Source organism: Podarcis bocagei (genome assembly GCF_964188305.1).
Source record: "Podarcis bocagei genome assembly, chromosome: 10".
Taxonomy (NCBI): Eukaryota; Metazoa; Chordata; class Lepidosauria; order Squamata; family Lacertidae; genus Podarcis; species Podarcis bocagei.
Genome location: NC_138135.1, coordinates 56,926,660 through 56,951,659, shown reverse-complemented (window position 1 = coordinate 56,951,659; position 25,000 = coordinate 56,926,660). Strand labels below are relative to the sequence as shown.

Genomic DNA, 25,000 nt, shown 5'->3' with positions numbered 1-25,000 from the left:
TAAACATAAGGCATCGTCAATATCTTAAATGGAGGTTAGCAATGAAAGAGGCATTGCAGGGGATAAGAAGTCCATCTTTGTGTCTTATTAGTTGCTATCCCATGCAAAATCTTGTTTAAACAAAACGACAGGAGGTTTGCATGATAAAATGATGGAGGAAAACAAAATCACAGGTGTTGATTTCACATTTAGCATACCTGCACCTGACAATCTTCTTCCTGACTCATTCTATGCCACCTCACAGTTTCAAGCATTGCACCTAGGAAAGCTGCCCACCCCACTCTCAAAACTCAACAGTCTGCACTGATGCTACAGATAGTATGTGAAGTGCCTGATGTTTCTGGAGGAAGTTAAAAGCCATATGAAATCTGCAAAGTGGAAAAATGTCACCTCCTCCAGAGCAGCTTGTTTCCTAATTTCAGAATGAGTCTGACATGTTTTGCACTCACTGCGATGTCACACCAGGCTGGAGAATTCAGAAGATATGGGCATGGTTTGGACAAGGCAACATGGTGGCAAGAGAACTTTCACAACAGATTATATTAAACCTCATAAGAAAGAAAGAAAGAAAGAAAGAAAGAAAGGCATTATCCTTGGAAGAGTAGAAAATTAATTTACTCCGTTTGTATGCAGCCAGCTGTGGCACTCTATTTTACAATGCATTTGATATATTACATCCTGAAATACTAGATACTATGGTGATAGGTGTAAGATAGATAGGTGCATATTACAGTGTAATGGGTCACCATTAACAGAGTCGTTAACATAGAAGGAACACCCTATTAGTACAGGATTCAGTCAGCTACTGCCTGGAGAGGGCTAAACAGTATCATGAAGCTGATGCCCCAAGGTTCATACTAAGCTTTATATGCCAGAGTGCAGAGGATCTGTGAAAGACATCACCTGCAGATAACTAAAATATCGGAACTGCCAAAATGTGTTTGGCCACAGCAGGGACAGTTAGAACAGTGGCACAGGCAGAAAGAAGCCTGCACGCCCAAGCGAGTTGTATATAGACAGATAGCATCATGTTGTTACAGAATACCTGGATGAAACTGAATGTTTGTTGGGCACTTTATGTAATAATAATGATTTCTCTAGCAACATCAGTGTACAGCCAGGGTAGTCAGCTGCTGTTGGACTACAACTCCCATCAGCTCCAGCCACCATTGCCAGTAGTCAGGGATGATGGGAGCTGGAGTCCAATAGTCTGTAGGGCATCACATTCATTACCCCTGATCCAGGGTAACAAAACAGCCAGAAGAAAAAATGAATGAGAAGTAAGGCCAACAAAGAATAATGGGGAGAAAAGCATTTACACAGACTTAAACTTTGATAGATTATTATTGATAAATATAATAATGTTCATGCCACTTTGAAATACAGTGGTACTTTGGGTTACAGACACTTCAGGCTACAGACGCTTCAGGTTACAGACTCCACTAACCCAGAAATAGTACCTCGGGTTAAGAACTTTGCTTCAGAATGAGAACAGAAATTGTGCGGTGGCGGCGCAGCGGCAGCGGGAGGCCCCATTAGCTAAAGTGGTGCTTCAGGTTAAGAACAGTCTCAGGTTAAGAACGGACCTCCAGAACAAATTAAGTTCTTAACCCGAGGTACTACTGTACTAAATGTCCTCCCAAAGTGATTCACAATCAAAAGTTTTTAAATGAAGAATGCAATAAAACGCCACCATCATAAAAATTCCATCACTAAATTTTCACATAAATTAAGAGATTTGTAAAACAAAAAGAGATTTTGTTATTAACAGAGCAACATTAATAACAAAACACCTTAGACATTGTTAACAACCAACCTAATACCATCAAATCCGAATAGTGGTCCAATTTCTTTCCTCCCTCCCATATGAATACATATCAGCCTCCAAGCCTCATGCTAACATTTTGTGCCTGCTGCTCAGAACAGCAATGTAGAGGTGCTGGGTGTGCACAAAGTTTTTATAGCTATTATGGTGTAGGTAAATAAAACAAGATCATGCATCACCACCTGATTTTGATGAACAAGTCAGAATACATAGATACCACAATGTAACAGCATGCTGGCTGCATTAACGTGAAAAGCAGGTCCCAAAATTGGGCAAAACCCATTGTATTTTGGGTATGTTCTCTTTATGGTGCATCTCTGTGCATGTTTACTTGTAAGCATGTCCCACTGTGTTCAGTGGGAAACATGACAGCAAGATGAAATTATGTTCTTTTATTCCTTTTCAGCATTATTACCATGTCACCCATTTGGAAATGGCAGCATTTATAGCAAAATATTCAAAAGTTAAAATGCAGCGTTGGTAGCTGTATTTCATGTGTGGACTGGGTTCTGTGTGTATTCATAGCCGGATTCTATGTGTATTTTATTCAGAAGTGACTGCATTCACTGAAGCTTACTGAAAGGTACATAGGATTTCAACCAGTCTAGAGTACTAGGAAAGTTATAATTTACTAGGAACATTATAATTTTAGATGAACCAATCTCTGCAGTTGCCAAATACACTATCAATGCTGTCAAAGCTTACACCTCCATCCTCTTGCTGTGGTCCATTTACTGTGAAAGTTGAGCAGACAGAGTCTTTGCCTTGCTTTCCTCCAACACTTGATGAAGCATGTGATCCTCACCTGCCCTGAGCTTAATCAAGCTGAGTGGCCACACACCTCCTCCCAGACCTAACAAGTCTAATGATGTTCACCTGGTCAACTAGCAAAGTGGGCTATTTTCTCTTGCCTGCCTTGGTCTCCTGGAGTGCATTTCCTGCTGCTTCTGATGCCTCAGAGGCCGCCGTGTTTGCAGGGACAGGACCACCTCTGGTTTTGGTGGTGTGTCTACTTCCCCTGGCTCCTGTGAAGTGTCAGCTACCCCTTTGATGTCCTCTGATGTCCTGTGAGTACTTCCTAACCCCCCGGCCTCCCTTTCCTCTTCCCCTTCTTCAGCTTTTCCCGGTGTGTGCCAATTGTGGCTCCACCCCTCGCCAGGATCCCTTTTCCCTTCCTCGGTGTCCTGCCAGTTACAGTAATGTTTTAAGCATCAAAGGCACAATTTGAAGTACATAAATCCAATGTGAAAAGTTAATGGGAATTAGGATCCTAAGGGCTTAAAGTGGCTTTTCAAAATAGGGTTGAGGGATGGCTTCTTTCAGCCTAGTTCTCTAAGTTGTAACAAAAACACATTGATCTGAAGGGGTCGCATGACAAGAACTGAGCGTTCTGTGGATTGGCCTATCGTTCACCTAGATAGGCTGCCAGATTTCTAGGAGTAATGATTCAAATTAGTTGTACAAAATATTTGTGTGTGTGTGAGTGAGGGACAGAGAGAGAGAGAGAGAGAGAGAGAGATGGGGCAACATATTTCTAAAACTAATCGTTGCTTCATTTTCGCGGTGAAATTCTATTTCCTGTTAATTTGCAAAGTGTAAAATATGAATTTGTAATTTCTGCAAGCATCATTTTGTCAGTAATGTGAGCAATTAACATTTCACACTGAACTAATAAAATCAGCTTAAATGATGATGATATATGATCCATTTATGTTCAACACTGAATTTACTTTACTAGAAGGAATTATAATGGTAAAAAGGCTATATTTAAAGCAGTTATTTTCTTTATAGGATTTATTTTACCATATCGCAAAACTCTTGTGTTCCCAAAATTTTGGAGAGAAGGAGCAACAGAGCTTATACTTCTGGCTGAGCATATTAATGTTGGTTATGTTATTTATAGACTTTTTCCAGACCAGGATTCAAAGTGCTGTGGGGGGACATAACTGAGTGATAAGAGTGTGTGCTTTGTGTGCAGGGGGATGCTAGGTTCAATCCTTAGCGTCTCTTGTTAAAAAAGTAGTGGGGAACCACAGACCTGAAGGCCCCTCTCTCTGGCACTCAGGAATCTCTCCAGTCCACATCCTCAAGCCAGACCACACTAGCAATTCAGCTGTGTTAATATGCCACTCAGTAACAAACTCCTCTGAGCAGCTTACAATAACAATGGCAAAACATTAAAATAAAACTTTAAATTCACCCTTTCTACTGCACAGGATCAGGCAGACGTTTTCTCTGGGTTCCTCTCACTTTCTTACTCTGTTTGAATTTTTATTTGTTTGTTTTGCTGTGCCTTCATCACAGAGACCCATTACTATGAACTGTCCAAATGCATGAGAGCGTTTTTATAGTAGGAAACCGTGCATGGCGGGAATTGCTTTTCTTGTGTGCACCCCACCTGCACAGACAAATCGGAAGATACAAGAAGGCCCTAAGGTCCCATACTCCTGTGGCTCTTTACCCTGCCTAAAGTTGCTAGGAAGTCACTTTCACTAAGCAATCACTTCCCATCTCATACCCATTTCAATACTCTGAACTCTAGGCTTGTGCTGTCCCCTCCTCTGCCTGTTCTCAGACACCTATACAGACTTCTGAGTGGGCTTCTCACGTGGATTCTTTAGAACCTCCCCCTGCTCCATGTAGGTGTATGCTCTTTGGCCAAAGGTCCATCTAGCAAACACTTTCTGCTCTGATTGACAGCAGCTCTCCAAAGTTTTAAGTATGTCTCAGCCGTGCTACTCAAGATAACTCTTTTATTAGAGATTCAGGAATTCCACCTTGGACCTTGTGGATGCAAAGCTCATGGCTCTGATGCCCTCCCCAAAATGCATTTCTCACTAGAGACAAAACCCTGGTCCCTCACCTAACAGGCAGAGGAAGGATCAGCGCACCGCCATGGAGCTGCAGACACCCCCCTATTTTATCCAGAGAGCTCCCCTGAGAACTGTGCATTAGCCTCCTTGCACCCAAACTGAGAGTCTCAACCCTCAGCTAACACATGGGAAAGCGCATTGCAATTTTCTGTGTACATTTAATGTTTTCTACACCAGGGATGGGGAACCACTGGCCCTGCAGATGTTACTGGACTGCAGCTCCCATCTTCCTCGGTCATTGGCCATGCTGGTTGGGGGTGATGGGAGTTGTAACCCAAAAGCATCTGCAGGACCAATGGTTCCCCATCCCTGCTCTACACATTTAAAAATATAATGAGTGGAAGTGACCAGGCGCGTGTGCTGCATCCCCAGTCTGAGGCTCATTGCACATGCCGGCTTCATTCCTTTTACTGCCTCGGGTTACTTACGTGGAAAAATGTAATTTCTGCGCCCACCTAGTGCCAAAACATCTAACTCTGCGTTTTGGTAGCAATTCCCACCAGGCCACTGTTTTAGCAGTCATGCTTAAATGACAGGTGTAGAGACATTTTGCTGTGAATTCCATCATAAATTGTTGCTTGAACTTTTGGCATCTGGTCTTGTGACTTTATAATCCCTATAGGAAGTGAGAGAAAGGTTCTGTCTGTGACCCCTTTGACCTTGTATAACTTTGTATTTTAGAAACAAAACCTTCCCCATCTGATGCTGTATGAAGATGTACCCACCAAGGGCCCCCGTAGACAACTTATATGAAGTTTTTTAACATCACATTATTTTAAAATATGGGTGAAGCAAAGAGAGAGGATATAATGCTTCTGACAACCAAAAGGAAGGTGGATTTTTTTTCTATATAAGAACTCAGAATGAATGAACACACACACACATGCTTCAGAAAGAAATATCAAGAAACTAAAGGGAGCAATAAAGACTGCGCTATGGAAATCAAATGTTCACAATGGATCATCCTACTTGTATTTTGCTGTTTCCCTAAGACAACTTCAGCAACTAAACAGGGCCTTGCTCAGACGATAAGAAACCTATCTCATGCGAGACAAAAATGCATAGTTTTTTATGGTTATCCAAGGGCAAAACTAGGCTTTGTTTCACGCAGGTCAAAGACCCAGTTTGGCGCACACATACACACAGCCTGGGAGCCTCAATGGCACCCCTCTGGAGGCTTCACCTGGGGCAAAAAACTTGGCTAGTTTCCTCGTATCCATGGCTTTGGGTTATCAGCTTTATACATGGACATTCGTGCAGTGGTAGACCTTGGGGTCTCAAATTTCAGTGGTGCCCTGTGCAGTGCCAAAATTCGGCGCCCCACCTCTTCCACCCCATTCAAAATCATACTTGTGGCATCCCCTGCGGCACCCCTTGGGCTCCACACCCAGTGTGACTCAATCCGCCTCTGATTCATGGCTGGTTTTGGTGTTAAGGGGGGGGGGTTGTTAAATGTACAGCTGTGCTTGCAGGGTTGTTGTGAGGCATGGATCCTGCCGTCAGTTGATGTCAACACTCCTGTGGTGCAATGGGTCAGTTTGCCTGGCTGTTAACCAGAAGGTTGGTGGTTCAAACCCACCCAGGAATAGCTGTGGACAGAATTCTTACATTGCAAGGGGTTGGACTAGGGTCTCTTCCAACTCTAGAATTCTATGATTCTATGAACATAGAGAATTTCTGCAACAGAAATGTCTCTTGCCAAACGAATTTGCTTTCAGTGATGCCACAAAGAAATGCTGGAAAGAACACCCTTTAGGAAATAAATTATAGGAAATGTTTAGGAAGAGCCAATCTCTAGATTATGGGGAAATCTTTAGTAATTAGGTGTGGTGTATGCATAAGGCAATCAATATTCTATGATATATAAACAGGCTAAGGAAATTAATACTCTGTATGTACGGAGTAATGAGATAGTATCAGGAGCTTGGCACACTCCTGTTCACCTTATTATAAAGGAAAGATAAAATAAAAATGCGGAAGGTGCAGCTGAGGGCAAGTGAAGTACTGCAGAGACGCAGAGATTGTAGTTATTCAAAAAGGTGGGGGAAACAAGATCTCTTCTCTGTGGAATAAAGAGCAGATTAAGAGAGCGCTGGGTTTTGAAGGCAATAGCAAAAACAGCTTTGAAGGCTATGTCTACAAGGCTGTTTGAACTAATGTCAACTACCACAGTGGGGCACAGACCTCAGCCATGGCACAATCAATTTATATGAATATGGGCTTTCTGGTAGATGATAAATACAGCCTAGAGCAAAATGGGGACAACGGAAAACTCATATTTAAACTACTCAAAATATACTGCCCCTTTGAAAGGATCTAGTTGTGCATCATATGCAAAGGTGTTCCTCCCCCAGGAGTGGAACAAATAATGGACCAGAAATGGTTTGAAACCAGGCCAATTGGTTGAAATTTATTGGTTACAGGAACTATGTGGGGTTTTCCGGGCATGGGGCATGGATTGGTGATTGGAGAGCATGGCTGCTATCTGATATTCACCTCCTCCCCCTCGTATGCCTGTGGGGCCCCTCCAGGAAGGAGCTAGTGGAGGTCCTACCAGTTCCTTTCCACTAACGGTTTCTTTGGCTTCTAGCCACTGTGTGTTTTAAATATTAAGACTATCAGTCTAACTGTAGTACAGATTTGAAAACAACTGAGACACATTGTTGTAGAGGTGGCATCAAGAAACTACCACCCCAGACCATATTCACGAACAATAAGGCTTGAATTTTGCCTGGCTTTTTGGCATTCCTCCATTTATATCGGCCACCCCTGTAACAGTAATTGTTACCTGTAACCCACTTTCCATCTGTAAGTTCGTGGTATCATCAATTTTTTCCAAATATTAAATATTTAGAATATGCTGAAATATTCAATGAAAAAGAAATGACATAGCCATCTTATTGTCAAAGAAAAATATTGGGCAAATTAACTGATAGCATCAGGGTATATTTAAAGTGCTAAGATTACCGGGGCGGTGGGGGGGGGGAGAGAAAGAATTGGATTAAAAAGAATTAGCATTCCCTCGTGCCGTGAGGTTTACAAGTACCGAAAGGGTGTGGAAGGAAGTCTGCAAGAAAGGTAGTGTGCCTGGACTGGAGCGAAAGTGATCATTTCAAAGTCCATGATGTGCACCTGCAGCAGTAATGCTATACACCGTTACCTGAAAGTATGTCCCATTGAACTCAGTGGGGCTTACTTCTGAGCAAGCTTGCACAGAATTGCACTGGGGTGTGTGTGGAATCTTTCAAGTTGCATTGATCAGATTGAAAAGGAGATTCAGTTGGTTTTGTTGTTGTTGTTTAGTCATTTAGTCGTGTCCGACTCTTTGTGACCCCATGGACCAGAGCACGCCAGGCACTCGTGTCTTCCACTGCCTCCAGCAGTTTGGTCAAACTCATGCTGGTAGCTTCGAGAACACTGTCCAATCATCTTGTCCTCTGTCGTCCTCTTCTCCTTGTGCCCTCCATCTTTCCCATCATCAGGGTCTTTTCCAGGGAGTCTTCTCTTCTCGTGAGGTGGCCAAAGTATTGGAGCCTCAGCTTTAGGATCTGTCCTTCCAGTGAGCACTCAGGGCTGATTGCCTTCAGAATGGATAGGTTGGATCTTCTTGCAGTCCATGGGACTCTCAAGAGTCTACTCCAGCACCATAATTCAAAAGATTCAGTTGGTAGTAAACCATAAGAACATAGGAGAAGCCTCGTTATACTGACCCAGACCATTAGTCCATCTAACTCAAAACTGTTTACATTGACTGGCAGCAGCTCTCCAGGGTTTTGGACAAGGATCTCTCCATGCCTGATCTGCAGATGCTGGGGATTGGTTACTGGGACCTACTGCAGGCAAAGCAGATGTCCTACCACTGAGCTATAAACCTTTCCCAAGTAATTATCTTATTTGTGCCTGGTTTACTAGGAAATAATTTGTTTGCCGTATGCGCACTAGGAAAACTGTTGTCTTCCCATTGTGTATATCCTGTAAAAGAGAAACACACTCGCACACATACACATAAGGTGTACATCCTATGAAACAGACACACATGATCTACATACATTGGAAAGAACATTTTCTCCCCTACAATATTTTATGAATTACCCTGACAGTAGTGGCCACTGTCCACCCCCTGCCCCATCTTTCAAACTTAGCACACGCATGGCATTTTAAGAATCTTAAGGATGATCATGATAGTTCATGTGTATAGAGTAGGTACTGAGGGCCCAAGGCATTTAGGGCTTGACAGGCCATTATAAAAGGAATTAATAGATCTTAACAAACGGCAGATGGTAAATGGTTAGAAAACAAGAGCAATATATCCCAGGGAATAGCAAAACTTCCACTGAATACCTCTTGGTCCCAGGCTGACGGCTTTCGGCTCGCTTTGTCAGTAGGCATTCACTTGTTAAAAAAAGAATAATAGTAATCAATTTATGTTTTTCTAAGCGAAAAGAGAGAGTTTGCATTTACCAGCTTTTCTGCAACTTGCCAATTCTCTGCTGACAAATGGTTTCATAGACCAAACCCATCTTTGCTATTAAGCACTAAAAGGAGCCTCCGAGAGTCTCAAAGCTGTTAAGTTACGGGAAAGACTAATTCCTGCATTAGTCGGTCGCAGGTGATGATTGGACAGATAGTCTAGGAGCACTTTGGTGAAGACAAATGAAACTCTGATGGCTATGTGATCAGACATCATACTCTTTCTGCTTGGTTAGTTAACATGCTATTTCCAGTGCATAAATCCTACATGGTACTCTTGAACATGCACTAAGAATATGTACCACTTACACTGCCATATCTTCACTCCTCTTATGGCCCAGATTGTTGACTGTAAACAGCATGGACTGCACCATAAGTGAAAGATTAGCAAAATATTAAGTACAAAATGCATCTGGGTAGGAAAAATTGCTATACGGGAGAAAAACCATGGCAATAGTTTTTGATCCATTTACCAATTCCCAAACTGTGGAGCAGCCCTTGTCCCAGAATATTAGGGCACAATTGGTGGTGTGGATGATCATACTTAGGCCTAAATTTCTAGTCAATACAAGAACCTAGACCTGAACCATATGCATGAGTACTCAAGAAAACAGTGGCTCTGAGATACAGTGGTACCTCGGTTTACGAACTTAATCCGTTCCGGAAGTCTGTTCTTAAACCAAAACCATTCTTAAACCGAGGTGCAAACGTCTGGTTCAATGGCTCATTCTCCAGGTTCAATGGCTTCCAGGAAAAGTTTCTCCTGTCCTTCCTACAAGTTCCAAATTGTGTTCCAAATGCAATACTGTTTTTAGAAACAGAGGAATGTCCTCTATCAACTAAAGCATGGTGGGCTGCCCTGAGATACTGGCTCAAGATCTCAGTCTTTGGCCTAGGGAAGGGGTTACTTCCATACCTAAACAACGAGGAGTTTACCAGCTCATGGATGAAAATTATGGTTAGAAAAGCCACTTCGATTGGTATGCCACCTTCTCTTCTGTACCATTTGGGCTATGATACCGCCCTTGAATCTCTGACGCAAAGGCTCTGGGACATATCACATAGTCATCTCCGATCTCAATCTCATGTTATCTGTGGCCCATTAGCAGTAGGAATTCACTATGGGTTCGATTTTCAGACACCTGCATATCTTTTCTAAGATTTGTCTGTAGCAACATATTGGCATCTTTTCACCAAAGCCAGATTAAATGTATTCCCATCAGAAGTGTTAAATGGCAGACTGAGAGGTATCCCTTATCAAAATAGGATCTGTGTGTGTTCTCAGGACATCGACTACACAAGGCATATGTTATTGCATTGCGGACAATATGATCAAGCTAGAGAACTATTGTTTAAATCACTATTGGCAAATTGGCTGGGTCAAACTGAAGCCTACTATACCAAATATCTTCTGGACGACAAGTCCAATGATATCACAGTGGCCGTGGCAAAGTTTATTTCAGTAGTCATATGAATCAAAGATCAACATACCCATGACTAAACAAATAACACTTCGGTCTCCCTTCCCTGGGGGGTTGTCTATAGGAATCTGTATTTTATTCTGAATCCATGTTATGGGTCGTTGGACCACAGTGAAGATTATTATATTAAACCGAGGCACGCTTTCCCTAATGAGGCCTCCTGCTGCTTGTGCCCTTCCACCATTCGGGTTCCGTTCTTAGACCGAGGCAAAGTTCTCAAACCAAGGCACTATTTCTGGTTTTGCGGAGTTTGTAAACCAAATGGTTCTTAAACCGGACTGTTCTTAAACCGAGGTACCACTGTACACAGAATGCATTTCTTTTACCAATGAATGACCCCAAGCAGCTGGGATCAGGAAGTAGGTGCTACCGAGGAGGCATTCCAGGCCTCTGATTTTAGAAATTAAACACTAAAAGGAGCAGGTGTTATCAGAGATTCAAAATTCAATTCAAAATTGGGTTGTATTCAACAAGGGCTAAAGTAACTTGTTTGATTAGAGAGAGAAAAAGGATTCGCATTTGTGCAACAGAAATTTTATCCCATATACCCCCTAAATTTTTTGTGGGGGCTCTTCCAACCTTCCAGGGCAGATTTAGGGAGGGTGTGGGGGAACTTGCAAGGGGTTTGCAGCGGGAATTCTGCTATGCAAGTGTAAATCCTTTCTCTAATGGAAAGAGTGCATTGGATACAGTAGAACTCTTCTCTACTGTAATCAATGAAATGTTGGAGATGTATTAGCTATGCATCAGACTAGTGCTAAAGAATATTAACTGGAAAATACAGTCATAGCTGTCAAGTGTCCCTTATTGTCCCGCTGCTGTCCCTTATTGATAGATATCTCTTAAATGTCCCTTAAATGATGTCCCTTAAATTTCAAAGGAAGCAGCTCCTCTCCCTCCCTCCCTGCCAGCCAGGGAGGAGGGAGGCTCCAACTGTGTTGCTTGGCTGTGTTGCTCACCCAAATAAGAAGTCTAAGAACGACTGGGGGGGTGGAGCTTGCATGCCTTGTGTGTGGCTAGTTAATGCAAGCTGAGGGGGTTTTTGAATACTGGACGCCATTTTGTTGCACGTGCTGCTGCAAACTTTGCAGTGCAAAGCCAGGCCGGGGAGCCATCTTAAGTTGAGGCTGCATAGGCCTTGTGGTGCATGTGATTCAGATTCTATTCAGTTGAACTTCTGGTTACAAAGTTGGTAGGACAATGTTCTCGAAGCTACCAGCATGAGTTTGACCAGACTGCAGGAGGACAGGAAGACTGGAGTGCCTGGAACAGGTGAGGCTGCAGGTCCCTTATTTTCAAGGCTGCTGGTCCCTTATTTTCAAATCTGTAATTTGACAGCTATGAATACAGTTCCACTGGCATGGGTGGCTCAGGGCTGGTTCACACACAGCCTCGTTATCTATGCTTTGCACCATGGTGTGCTGTAGGAAGAAACCTTGGACTTCAGCATATACAGTACTGGGCATCCTTTTTGTGTGAGCTGGGCATTACATGTGTATTGCTTTATTTATTTCTTCGTTAACAGTATTCATAGGTCAGCCAATGACACAGGTCTCAGGGCAGCTCAGAACAAGAAATAAAGCAATTTAAAACTCAATAACAATATAACAAATAACAAAAGCATAGTGCAGCATAAAAGCAGAGGCCACAGAGAGTCAAAGCTGTTTAAAGCTAAAAACGGATTACAAAACTTGGGAAAATGAAAAGGTCTTAGTCTGGTTCTGAAATGGTACCAAGTGAGCATCTATGGGGAGTGCATCCCATAGCCAAAATGCCACCACCAAAAAAATCCCTCCCATAGCTATCTGTCAAACCTCACTCAGTGAGGGCACCTACAGAAGGGCCTCTGAAGAAGGCCTCAAAGTCCAGGCACATTTGTTTATGAGTAGGCCTTGCTCACACAATTGCGAGTACAGCCCACCCATGTATGAATGCACAATCACATGGGCTTTGGTCTAAATGCAAGAAATTCAATGTTTCTTGCACTGGTCACTGTCGAGGATCCTGAAGTCTGAGCGCACATATTACCCCAAACCATACAAGACTGAAGAGGCACCTCAGCGACATTGTAATAAATCCCTTGGGTACACCTCTTGGATCATGCAGTTCTGTTGTTTTGTGAGGCAAAATGTCTTGGGTTGGTCCTGCATCCCTCTGCATTTTTGCTAGAGCAAAATGAATGAAGAATGTGTGGCTCTCCAAATTTTTGTTATCCCAGCCCATTCGCCATGCTAGTTAGGGCTGGTGGGAGCTGAACCCTAACAACATCTGGAGGGGGACGCTGTTCCCAGCCCTGCTGTAAATGATGCAGCCAGTCCCCCTTGTTGCATTGAGAAAAAGCTCAGATGTGTCGAATACCTCCTTCAAAGAAACTTCAATCTCTTTTCTTCCAACCGGTATGTCATCAGTTCCTTGCTCCAGAGTCAGTATTTTCTTCCTCAAAATTTCATTTTCTCTGACATGTCCTCAGGAAGAGAGAAATAGCCATCACAAAATAGATGTGACTTTTTCAGCTTCCTTATAAATGAAATTTCTTCCACTTGATGAACTCGGCCTCAGCCCATTTAATTAACTAGGTCTTAATGTCCACATTTGTCTCAAGGTGCCACTTACTATTTCTTCCTCTTCTGCCCTCCCTTTACCTTAGAGACCTGATGCCTCCACACTGCTTCACACACACACTGGGCAACAGGCAGCTCATCTCTAGATACAATATTATATTTTCATTCCCTCTCTTTCCCAAGTTCAGAGGTGAGTGTGGAACTTTATGTAGCCCAAATGGTGCCACCCATTCATGAAAGAGAGGTCAGCAGGCTTGGGGGAACCCCTCAGATTGCAGAACTACAGAAGGTATTTGGGGAAGGATGGAGGGAACCACCAAAACAGTCCACTGAGGACCAGAAATGGGAAAGAAATTCAATTCCACTTGCATGTGAACCTAAATGTAGCTATCTCTTGAAATTTGCACTTATCAGGATTTTGCAGTTTTGTTATCCAACCAAAAAACATGCCCAACATGTGTATATTAGGCTAAAACTTGCATTAAAATATATTTTAGTGAAAATTACATATAACAATGCATTATATTTGGGGGAAGTTGTAAAAATGTTAATGCATTTTTTGTATGCCATTTTACCTAAGAGAAATGCTCCCTAAAATTCTGGTGAATATTCCTAAGTGTTTGTGGTCTTTTTTTAAAATGTAAATTAATGCAGAAATGGGACAAACTGAAGATTGGAAAAATGAGAAACAGAGGAAGTGAAATTTATTGATTAGTCCATCCTAATGTATTTGGAATATTAACAGACTGGGATGTATATGTATATGCAAGAAAAGGGTGTTAGGGGGAATGCAATGGGGTATCCTGGAGGCAGACATGGAGCAGGAGTGCTCCTCACCAGCATTTTGCTGCAGGCCCCACTTATTAAATCTATTGCTTCCTTCTTTTTGATTCATTTAATAAGCACCCTACCCATTTTGAGGGCCCAGGAAAGTCTTGTCTGTAAACAGCTTCATCCAGCTTAATTACACCCAGGTATTGGGCTACAGTGTTGACTCATGTGTTGATATAATACTTTGGTAATCCCTAAAAATCATATTATCAGGGAAAAAATTGCTTGTCTTGTAATATATAAAAAGTGAGATTAATCAAATTTCAGAGACACTAGAACAGGTCCTCAGGAGGATACATCTGCAGCACAAACAGTACACTGGCTTGCAGTTGAATACTCTCGGTACAAACAGTTGCATTAATGTGGAATTACTGTGGAATTAAAATTAACGCAGACAGGATATGAAATCTCACAGCATCTGTATTTCAGTCAAGATGTTAAAGGCAGTAAGATTTGCAAATGCATCATAGTAGAACTATATATGATGGGTGTAGCAATATATGATGGGAGTGATAAAATGGTTTCACAGAGATAGCCACAGAACAGATAAAAAAATAAGAAGAGCTCTGCTGGATCAGGCCCTTGGCCCATCTAATCCAGCCTCCTGCACTCACAGTCGCCAACAGCCTGTAGGAGATCTGCAGGCAGGACTGAAGCCCAAGAGAACACTCCCCTGCTGCCATTTCCAGAAACTGGCATTCAGAAGCATTACTGGAGACACAACATGGCCACTGATAGCCTTATACTCTATGAATTTTCCTAATCCTTTTTAAAAGCTATCCAAGTTGGTGGCAATCACTGCTTTTTTCTGTCCTAAATCTTCCTGCAGAAACAAAGAAAAACATGCATGAGACTCTTAATCGGGGTCGTGAGTTTGAGCTCTACGTTGGGCAAAAAGATTCCTCCATTGTGCCCACCCACGCTAGTTGTTGTGGAAGTGGTACTGGAAATTTGAGACACTTGGTGCTGATACTTTCCATATTCTTCTAATTCCTTCTACTTACTAAAGTCTTTAGTTTATGCTTTTCCTTCATTAACGACATCTAGTTGACTCCCTAGAATTTCAAAGTCACTTTGATATGTATACCAGCTTGATATAATGATTTAGCAATTACATATTGGTTATTGACAAACGGGTCATTATTTCAGATGTGCCAGGAGTTGCCATCTGGAGGCAAGTTTTGATACGGGAAGTTTAATTCTTGATACTTCAAGTAGTCATGTGAGATGGCTTTCATGTTGTTGTTGATTCAGTTGTACTACTTGGAGTAAAACAGATTTATGTATTTTCTGAAGTGTGGTAATAAATATCTGAACAGGCACTGGCAGAATTCCAGCACATTTGCTTTTAGGGCAGGGAAGTGTGTTCCGTCTAGCACCATAACACTTGGTATCTCTGTTTACCATTCTTCATAGACAAGGGCTGCAAAGATTTTCTTCCCATTTCTGGGTCCTGCATTCCCCCTTCCTTGGTAGTGAAAGGTATATGAAAGACCCAGTTCACACTTTCTGGCAACACAGCGAAAATACAACCTTCATTTTTTGTTTAGAAAGCAATTTTTGATTTAATGTCTTTCATCTAGTCCAGCCCTGGGTAGCAACATGGTGCCCTTCAAATGTTGTTGGATTATAATTCCAGTCAGCCCAAACCATTAAGCATGCTGACCTGGGTCCAACAACATTTAGAGACCACCATGTTGGCTATGTGAGCTAATCTGTGAGAGCCAGTGTGGTGTAGTGGTTAAGAGCGGTAGTCTCGTAATCTGGGGAACCGGGTTCGCGTCTCCGCTCCTCCACATGCAGCTGCTGGGTGACCTTGAGCCAGTCACACTTCTTTGAAGTCTCTTAGCCCCACTCACCTCACAGAGTGTTTGTTGTGGGGGAGGAAGGGAAAGGAGAATGTTAGCTGCTTTGAGACTCCTTAAAGGGAGTGAAAGGCGGGATATCAAATCCAAACTCTTCTTCATCATCTGATTTCACTAGATTTGAATCATCTCTCTCTGTAAATCTGTTCATCATCCAGCATATCTATTCACCTCCTCCTCTTGAAATTCTATGCTGGCCTGAGTGCAAGAGATATTTCTAGGAAGAACCTGCAGTTGGGGTTACCTGTGGAGGTGCCACCAACTGGCCATGCACCTGAGGAAATGCAGACTTCCGTGCCCAGGATCAGCCAACAGCTGACCAATCATTCACACATTGTTGGCATTTGAAACTTTAAGGTGTAACTGGCAAATGTATGTGGTGCGTTGCTTGCTGCTGATTCACTGATCTTTTGCTTCGGGCTGATCCTGCATCTTGTTATGAGCTACTTACATCTACTGTGGCCTAACACCAGTTCTACAAGTCAAGTTGGTAGAAGTTTGATAGCCAGCCTGAATAGCTTCCTAGCTCTTGACTGCTTTCCAGTTGTAGTCCCTTATCTGTAAACCTTGCTCTAAAACATGCACTCAGTTACTGAGTTGAGAATGAACTATACAAGGAGAGGAATGTTTGTTGACTTGAACATTTTGAGAGGCATATATAAGGGTTTGAGGTGGGGCTGCGCAGAAAAAAGGAATATATGTTAGTCATGTATTGTGGAGTATTTTCCCTATGCCTAGTATCACCAGAACATTGGCATGTCTCTCTGTAACAATTTTTTCATATAGACAAGCCATTAATACTTTCTTTTGTAGCTCACCCCTTCCACCTTCCCTTTATTCTGAATTAAATTATGAGGTTTCCAAATAGTTGACAATTGCTCTAACAATATGGTTTAATTTGCCACGTGACACAACACATGCCCATTCTGGATGCATTCTTTTCAAGTAATTCTGATGGCAAGTGCTTGCCCTGTTGCGCCTTGGACCAGCAGTTCCCTGCAATGAGCACGTGGAATGTGAGCGCAATATGTCTGTAACCAGTTACTGCTTTGCAACGGCAGCCTGTATATACTCTGCAGGTCAAAGTTTAGACACTTATCCGTGGAGTGATACCCACTGGCAGTGTTTACAAGCAGAGGTTTCTTATTTTTGGCAGCGGATACTCTTCAAGAAATTAAAATAAGCCATAGACTAAGGGCTGGTTCACACCGTGTACTTTGTTTCAGTGCAATCCTTTCCTCCCTAGGACATCTTTTTCAAAAGAATGAGCCAGGCTCTTTTCCAATACAAGTTCTGTTTCCCAGGGACAAGTGCTGTGCTTGTGGCAGCTTAAAAACAGATGTGTCCCTATGATGCAGGAGCTGCTGCTCAGAAACAGAGGCTGCATCTGCAGAGATCTCAGTTCATCATTTACATGTTCCATCTGTATCAATGCAGTGACAGGGGTACATAAAAGAGGAGTGTGGAGACAAAATTGACAGTGTGAGCTGACCCTTCAAGACACTCTACTTAGTCAACTTGTGCACAGTGCTGTTGCAGATGTTATAAACAGAACGGAGATGTGATGTGCAAAGATAATCGGCGGGGAGAGCATTTAAACAGAAAGTAGTCTTACAAACAAGTGTTTGTGAAGCACTAATTACTGTCTAATGAATGGCTACTTCATCAACACTACAGCACTTGATTTGTTTGCACAAAGTTTTCAGGGAGGTTATATAGCACCAGCTATTTGTTGAGCATTTATTCAGATTTGCTTGTCTGTAAGTTATGTGATGTCAGGTCAAGCAGTTGCAATCCCACACTTTCTAGCGTCTTTCCCTATTATTCCTCTTACTGGAGAAGTAGTGAGGATGTGGCACATCAGTACCAAGCCTGCTTCAATTATGCAATCTGAAATTGTTGTTATTTGCTTAAATCCCATTTGGAAAACAACAACAGCCCAGAAGCACATTTTCTCGAGGTTGTTGTTTCAGTACCTCCAAACAAGAAGTTTTCCTTCTGTATTTATTTCCTGCTCACTATGTTAGGTCACTCATCTAGGTCATTAATTGCTTGTGCCAAGTTCTGAAAGCCACCAGATTCCAGCTAACCACACTGCTTCAATTTCATCTGATTAATCCCATTAAAATCAGTGGGACTAATTCACTTTAAATGGAAGCACTTCAGCTGAACAGGGCTATGGGTCCATCGTTTTATGCAAAGATTATTATTGAATCTTTTTGACAAGGAAATTGATTTCTATTTCAGACTGAGACTTGGAAATGACTCTCAAGGATTTAGTAGTTGCTTGTGGAGGATTTGTATCTATATCCATAACTATTGCGGGGAGACAATAGACCATAGGCAAATGTGTTTTTATTAAAGTTGGGAGATTGCAGTCCAATAGCGATTTCTTGGGATGGATGCAATAAAAATACTGGACACTAACCTGATGAATACCTTATTTTCCTACCTCTCATCCTTGAGGTCCCAAGTGCCTTCAGAGCTCCAGCACGTCTCTTATGTTCATAACCACTTGGTGAGCCACAATCCTTACAAGGTTTTGGCTCTTCTCATCAGCAGGCTTAATCTTGGTGTGTTTATACTCCTAGCACTTAACCTGCCACCGACTTTACAAACATCCAACCTCTCTTATCACCTTTCCTCCCACCTTGGTACTGTTTGCCACCCTCTTTTATTCAGTTGTAGGCCTTTTCTCTTATTCCTTCAGTATCTTCCTACCATCTCTGGTTACCTTCACTTGGTTTTACCTGTTCACTACCTGCATCTCTGCTTGTTCACCCTCCTGTGTTTCACATACAAACACTCACTCTCTTTTCTGGATGGCTGGGACCCACCCCTGAGGTGTCTCATGCCCTGCATTTATCTTCTCTCAGGCTGAGCAGCACTGTGTCCTCAGCATGCTGTCCCCACAAAATTATTTCTGGTCCAACAGATTCACTTTCCGGTCAGACTGCCAGCACCTCAGTGGAAGCCTCCCTGTTCTCTTTGTAGTGATGATAACACTTCTAAATGTAATAAATTAATCACAGCTCTGTGCACTTATGGTAGAAAGAAACCACTCACTGGTTCGTGCCCCACATCTTAAATGTCAAGGGTTTAAAAGCATTCTGATATGGGACAAAGATTGAAATGCATACAAGGCCTCCATCGTCACCCACGCCAATGCCGATCCCAAGAATCCCACTGCCATTGCACCTAAAGCAGCATCAGCCCTAGGGGACAGGGAGACTTGGTGTTGTGATTGCATGCTGTGCCAAAATTGTGGGGGGAAGGTGCATGTGGGCTATTGTAAGTCTGCCCCACCTGCTCTGTGGCCCCTTCGTTCTGCAAGCTTCCCACCCACCTGCGTTGGCAGATTGCTTTTTGAGACTAGGAATTTTTGGCTTCTTTACTGATGGGCCTTGCTGGCAGGATCCCACCCCCACCCCCATCACTGATTTGATGACGGGTGTAGTTAGCAGGGGTAGCCTTTAAATAGGTTGACTGCCACACTGGCAGGATGGTGCAGGGAGTTATCAGGTGGTTAGAGTTTGTTGATCACTCTTAGGGGTGAAGGGTGTAGTCCTGATACTTGCCCTCAGGGCTATGGGATTTGCTGGCACCTGGGACCAACCTATAACAGCTGCCTGGAGTTGTGGGGCTGGAAAAGAAGGGCCTCTCTACTCATCTGAAAGTGTGTGGATTAAGAGAAGAGCTTGTGGATATGCTACACCTCAAGCTTGGCAGGCTTGGCTCACCTACTGCTTTTTTACAGTTAGATCCTGCCCCTTACTCCCCCCACTGTGGATCAGTTGGTGCTACCATAAATAAATGTGGACCAGTTCACCAAGCTTTTGTGGCTTGCCTCATTTCCCGGTCATCACAATCACTACTTGTATTTAGAGTTTAGCAGGCTTGGGCAGCATACCCTATAGATATGCCATAAAACAAAAACAAAGTCAACTTAGGAACAACACACAACTTGGTCTAAGAAAGAAATCATTGTCATGGTCACACAACATATATGTGGGAGATTAAGCACAGGTGGTGGCCATGAGCCAGAAATCCTGCTCTAGTGCAGCTATTTTGCTTCTCACAAGCAGCTCCTCTGTGTACTTTGTGCAAGAGAAAATCTGTTCCACATGTGGAAACAAGCATATTGTGCAGACAAGAAGTTCCATTTGCAGTCTTCTGCATTGCAGCCAATATTTATATCTTTGGGTCATTGCAGACTTTACTCAAGAGTCAAGCCTTGGTTTGCTACTACATTTATCAGGGAACTGGAGCCAATCATGGCTTCCTGACAAAGTATACCTGTATCACCTGAGATTTCGCAAGCCCATGTTTCTCACCTTCAGATTTTCAATTTTTAGTTATACTGAAAATGTGGATACCTGAAAATTTTGTAAGAGAAAGGACCAACTGGTTTTGTGACTACTGCTCTCGGAATAAAAAGCATACAAGAAGCTGAATGGTGAGCATTTCCCCACATTGCATCCTTTTAATAGGCAAGGCAGAGCATGTTATGTGTACATCAGGGAAAGGAGTAAATATGAGCCTAAAAAGCCCCATGTAGTATTAATAAAGCAGATAGGTTTTCTGCTAACTTGTCTGTTAGTCTTGCTTTCAGAGCCCTTGGGGTACCTACAAACACCTCTGTAACAAATCTGTCAAATATTACATAACTCCTAAATAAACACATAGGAACTGATGAGCTCGCAGGGTGGAAGAATGAACTTCCAAGGAGAAAAAAAATTAAAAAATAAAACCTTGTGGGTTATAAATGGGTCAAAAAGAATTAGACATTTTATTTATACACCAGAAACTTAAGCAAGTGAATGAAATGGTTTCATTTACATTTTTTACATCCAGCAGCAGTGAAAACACTGTTTACATTAATACTATAGTAAAATTTACATCTTTTGTTTGTTTGTTAAATATGCCTGATTTTTATGGACAAAACCCACTCCGATTTGAACTCTTGAAGTAACAAGGGTGAAAGTGTGCTTTATAAGCAGTAATAACACTAGCTTTCCAAAAATGTACACTAGTATTGGAATGTGTAGTCTAAATCCTGAAGTAAATTCTCCAAAATGTGAATGCCCAATTTGAGGAATCTGAGTAAAACAGACTATGGGAGCTTGCGACTGATTCTGACCGGGGACATTAAAGTCCACCCTGGTTTATCTTTTAAAGTATAGCTCAGTTGCTCTGTTCCTAGCTGGCTATGCTTCGATTCCCTAATCACAAAGAAATGCATTCTTATGAAGTTAAGCAGCTGTAGACACAGAATGCTGATGATCACTTCCCCATCTCTGAGTTATCCAAAGAAAACCCAGTTAGTGGTAATTCTACCTAATGCTTGTAACATTCACATGAAATTTTAATTGATTTTCAAACAGTACAACTGTGCCATGAATTCAACCACACAGAATATAAGCCTTAAGCCCACTAGGTTTAAGCAATTGTGTCTTTGTAGACTAAAACTATGTAAAATAAAATCTGATAACTCCCTGGTGTTAGAGGTAGACAGTTTTCTTTCAAATCCTAGGTTTGGTCCTTTATTTTATTCAGCAGTGAGAGCCATGAATACAGAACGAACAACAGCTGTTACAATTCTCAACCATGACTTCTAACGTCAGAGAATTCAAGGTATGAACACAGTACACAGTAATGAAAAGTATCAAAAATTAGTTTACCTCAAAAAAGATAAATAAAACAGGTATATTCCACCAATACATAAACAAATGTTTGTGCTACAGTTAAAATTTGCTGTATACAAAAGATCATAGTCCCCATTATCAGCTTATGATAGAAGCAAGAATACATGAGCCATTTAAATTGTCAGACATTATGCTTTATAAGGTATGCACAGAAGTTCAAGCAATAAATACATACATTAGTTCAAAGCCTTACAATAGCTACGCAAAGCAGATGCAGAAAAAGCAGGTTTGCTATTACTAGCAAGCAATGATATCAGAGTAAAAATTCATGAAATGCATTAAAGCAACATTTTTTCTTAGAAAAAGTCTGGTCATTTATGGGTCCACCAACATTTTTACATAATATGCACAATTATCAAAATACAGACCAAGCATCTCAGAAAACTCCAAAAAACCTAAAGTCTATTTTTCAAAGCAATTGCAGTTTTGGAGGTTTTTCTGGTATAATGTGCAAGCAGCTATTTTTTTCATTAAATTGTATTTATATAAAACCCATGCAAAACTCTACAGGTATATGCATTCTGTGGCTGAGACTTCCTTTCAAAAAGGTTTGTAACTGAGGTATGCATACTTTAGCATTGTAGTCTTAGGCCACCACCTTGATGGTCCAATTATCACATTTACTTCCAGTCCATCAAAGTCTTTTGAACACACACTTGAAAGAAACATTAGTTCCTTTCAGGTCATCCCCACATTAGGGATCCTAGGTGACTGGAAAAACAACAACCCCATCATTCACATGGTAAATCTTTCTTTTGATGTAATTACTATAAACCTTCTGTTATCATGACCCAAAGACAAACATAATGAAAAGTAGCAGTTACTGTGACTTTCTCTCACAATTCATGCAATCTGCCATAATTGTTCTAATTTCTTTTTGTTTGTTTTTTTGTTTTCTTTTGCAGAGGTAGAAGCTTTCAGAAAGCCTTTTGGGTAAGTGGGAAAACCCTTTCGAAAGCCATTTTGTCCTTTTATTTGGCGTGATAGATGACTGCGTTTCTCTTTAAGTCTATTTGCTGATTTCAGCAAAGAACACAATGAGCTTAGTTTGCAAGACCCAGGCCCATCACATGGAACTGGTACCTATGCTAAGCTCCAGCAGTCACCTTCTGTGGAAAAAACTGTTTGTAAAGCAATAACCATAATCAGGTTATGAGGTCCCTTGGTTGGGGGGGAAAGTATTATCAAGACTTGGCACAGCACATGAAAAGCAACACGTAAAGTTTCTAGGATTCAAGCAAACATCAGACTATGCTATTTTTAACTACACCATTAATGTATTGTCGTATTTTTTGGGTTTGGAGTTGTCAAAAGAGAAAGGAGAGAGAGAGAGAGAGAGAGAGAGAGAGAGAGAGAGAGAGAGAGAGAAAGAAAGAGCATTCCAACAATTTGGCCTGTGCAAGTCTTCCAAAGGGAGTGTATTGTTAGTGTTAGTATCCCGTATAAACAGAGGCAGAATCATATGTAACTTTGGTTTGACTGAAAATAAATACCATGGACTACAATTGCTATAATCTTTGCTTTCAGTGTAAAAACTCACCTAGATTACTTTAAATCAATATGAAATTAATTTTTGGCTTTACTAGACCTTTTTATGTTTGGTTCCTACTTTTTTGTCATTATAACTTAAGACTATAAAAAATAGCACACAACGAAGATTAAGACCATACAAGACTTATTCTAACAACATGTATTCACCACAGGGGAGGGGGGAAACCGGTCTGAATGGGGAGGGAACATAATTAAAAAAACATATTTTACATAACAATATGCAATCTGCATTTGCATCAAGTACATAATTGTTTTGGTCAGTGATCCATATTTGTTGCTTTCTATCGTAACTTCTGCCCGCACTTTGTTCCCACCTTTGTCTTAAAAATGAAAGCAAATCTTCACTGCACTTAAGATTGACTTTTGGCCTCAGAAGATTACACTATGACAAAATTGACTTTCCCCCCCATATTTGTTTCTTGGTATAGGGCTAAAATGAAAAGATCCCAGAGGTCGTCAGAAAACAGCAGGTAGTTCATGGAAAGGTTCCTTTGTACTAATTAAAGTTACAGAAGGCTGACCAAAGCATGTGGCTGCTTCTGTCATTGAGCTATTGGCCATTGTTAGAGTAGGCTTTGGTTTGCAGCTGTAGCCTTTGACTGTGTTTGCAGGTAGACAAAGCTTTATCACAAGGAGGTAAAGAGTACAGTTGTAAGATAATATGCAGATATGCAAATGTTTCTATGGTGCTTGCACAGACAATGTTAGCTTAGGATTGCACTTTACATCTTAACACTAACAGCACAGACTGGAAGCTTAAAAAGGTTTTTAGATGGTTGCAACAGTCTAATTACTGTGGTTTGTTTATAACTAACTTATGTCATTTACAGTTGGTGGCACCAACATAAAAAACTAATGTTCTGTTGTTCAAAATTCAGCTAGATACAAGCAGTGACACTAATTTCTGATACTACTCCTGTGCAAATTAAAAACAATAGCAACAAGTTGAACTTGACCAGCAATTGTTTCTAACATTATTACAACTACTGTATGCTGGAATTTTCACATTGATGAAACTAACACTATTTTTGGCAGTATATGAGGCCCATTTGCTTTCTACAGAACATGTATCCTCATATTCAGTCATTTCATGAACTCTTGATAGCCACATTTTTTTAAATGGGCAAGCCATTATATATAAACAGTTTATTTCCCCCCTTCCCCGAAAATCAGTTTATCTTTTTTTAAAAAAAAAGAAAGAAAAGAAAGAAAAAACAAGCTATTTGCCTGTTTGTAACCGGATTCCCAAAGGGCTGGTTTAATGAGTTCCTTTAGGATTGTTTCTCCTTTATCCATGCTTAATAAATAGTCACAGTAAAAATTTGTCAAATATTCATGGTTGTGGAGTGGTTATGAAGGTCAGTGATATGTCCCTTCATTTTGAGGTTTCAAAGTCTCTGTTCATTCCAGATCTTCAGATAAAGGCTCTTCTTCAATTTCTCTATCATCTTCCAATTCTGGACTGTGATTCGCTGTTGTCACCAATGACATTGGACAGTCTTCATCCTCAGCAATCACTGGCTCTTCCTTGACATGGATTGAGTGTCTGAAAAAAGAATGGGAAAGGTCAGGATTTTAATTAATTACTTAAATTAATTTGGTCCGCTATCCTATGGACTCATTTTCATTCATTCTCTGTTCGGAAAGATTACGGCACTAACAAGCAAAATACACTCTAAATATATGATATGCAAAAATACCAAGGTTCGAAGAAAGGAACTCTCAACTAATTTCCATCTCAAATATGCCCACCCCCGCATTAAATGCTAGCCCAGACCTGGTTTTGAACAGGAAGCAAGTCATACAGTTTTGAAGCCACCAATATGAAGCCTTGATTG

At 41.4% G+C, this 25,000-nt stretch overlaps 1 protein-coding gene and 2 long non-coding RNA genes across 12 annotated transcripts in view; 2 read left to right on the top strand and 1 right to left on the bottom strand.

Moving 5' to 3' along the window:
- The window catches only part of LOC308596673, a 121,756-nt gene extending 98,768 nt beyond the window's left edge, over positions 1–22,988 (top strand). For both annotated transcript variants that reach the window (XR_014012638.1, XR_014012639.1), the window contains one exon: positions 20,262–22,988. This is a non-coding gene — a long non-coding RNA (uncharacterized lncRNA). The remainder of the gene's footprint in view (positions 1–20,261) is intronic.
- The window catches only part of FOXP2 (forkhead box P2), a 334,596-nt gene continuing 331,029 nt past the window's right edge, over positions 21,434–25,000 (bottom strand). For 8 of the 9 annotated variants that reach the window (XM_081211593.1, XM_081211588.1, XM_081211595.1 and 5 more), the window contains one exon: positions 21,434–24,708. In XM_081211593.1, the coding sequence (XP_081067719.1) occupies positions 24,564–24,708 (145 nt within the window). In that variant the 3' untranslated portion in view covers positions 21,434–24,563. The remainder of the gene's footprint in view (positions 24,709–25,000) is intronic. The other variant, XR_014012537.1, reaches the window with a different exon arrangement.
- The window catches only part of LOC308596662, a 3,562-nt gene continuing 3,157 nt past the window's right edge, over positions 24,596–25,000 (top strand). The window contains exon 1 of the long non-coding RNA XR_014012618.1: positions 24,596–24,728. This is a non-coding gene — a long non-coding RNA (uncharacterized lncRNA). The remainder of the gene's footprint in view (positions 24,729–25,000) is intronic.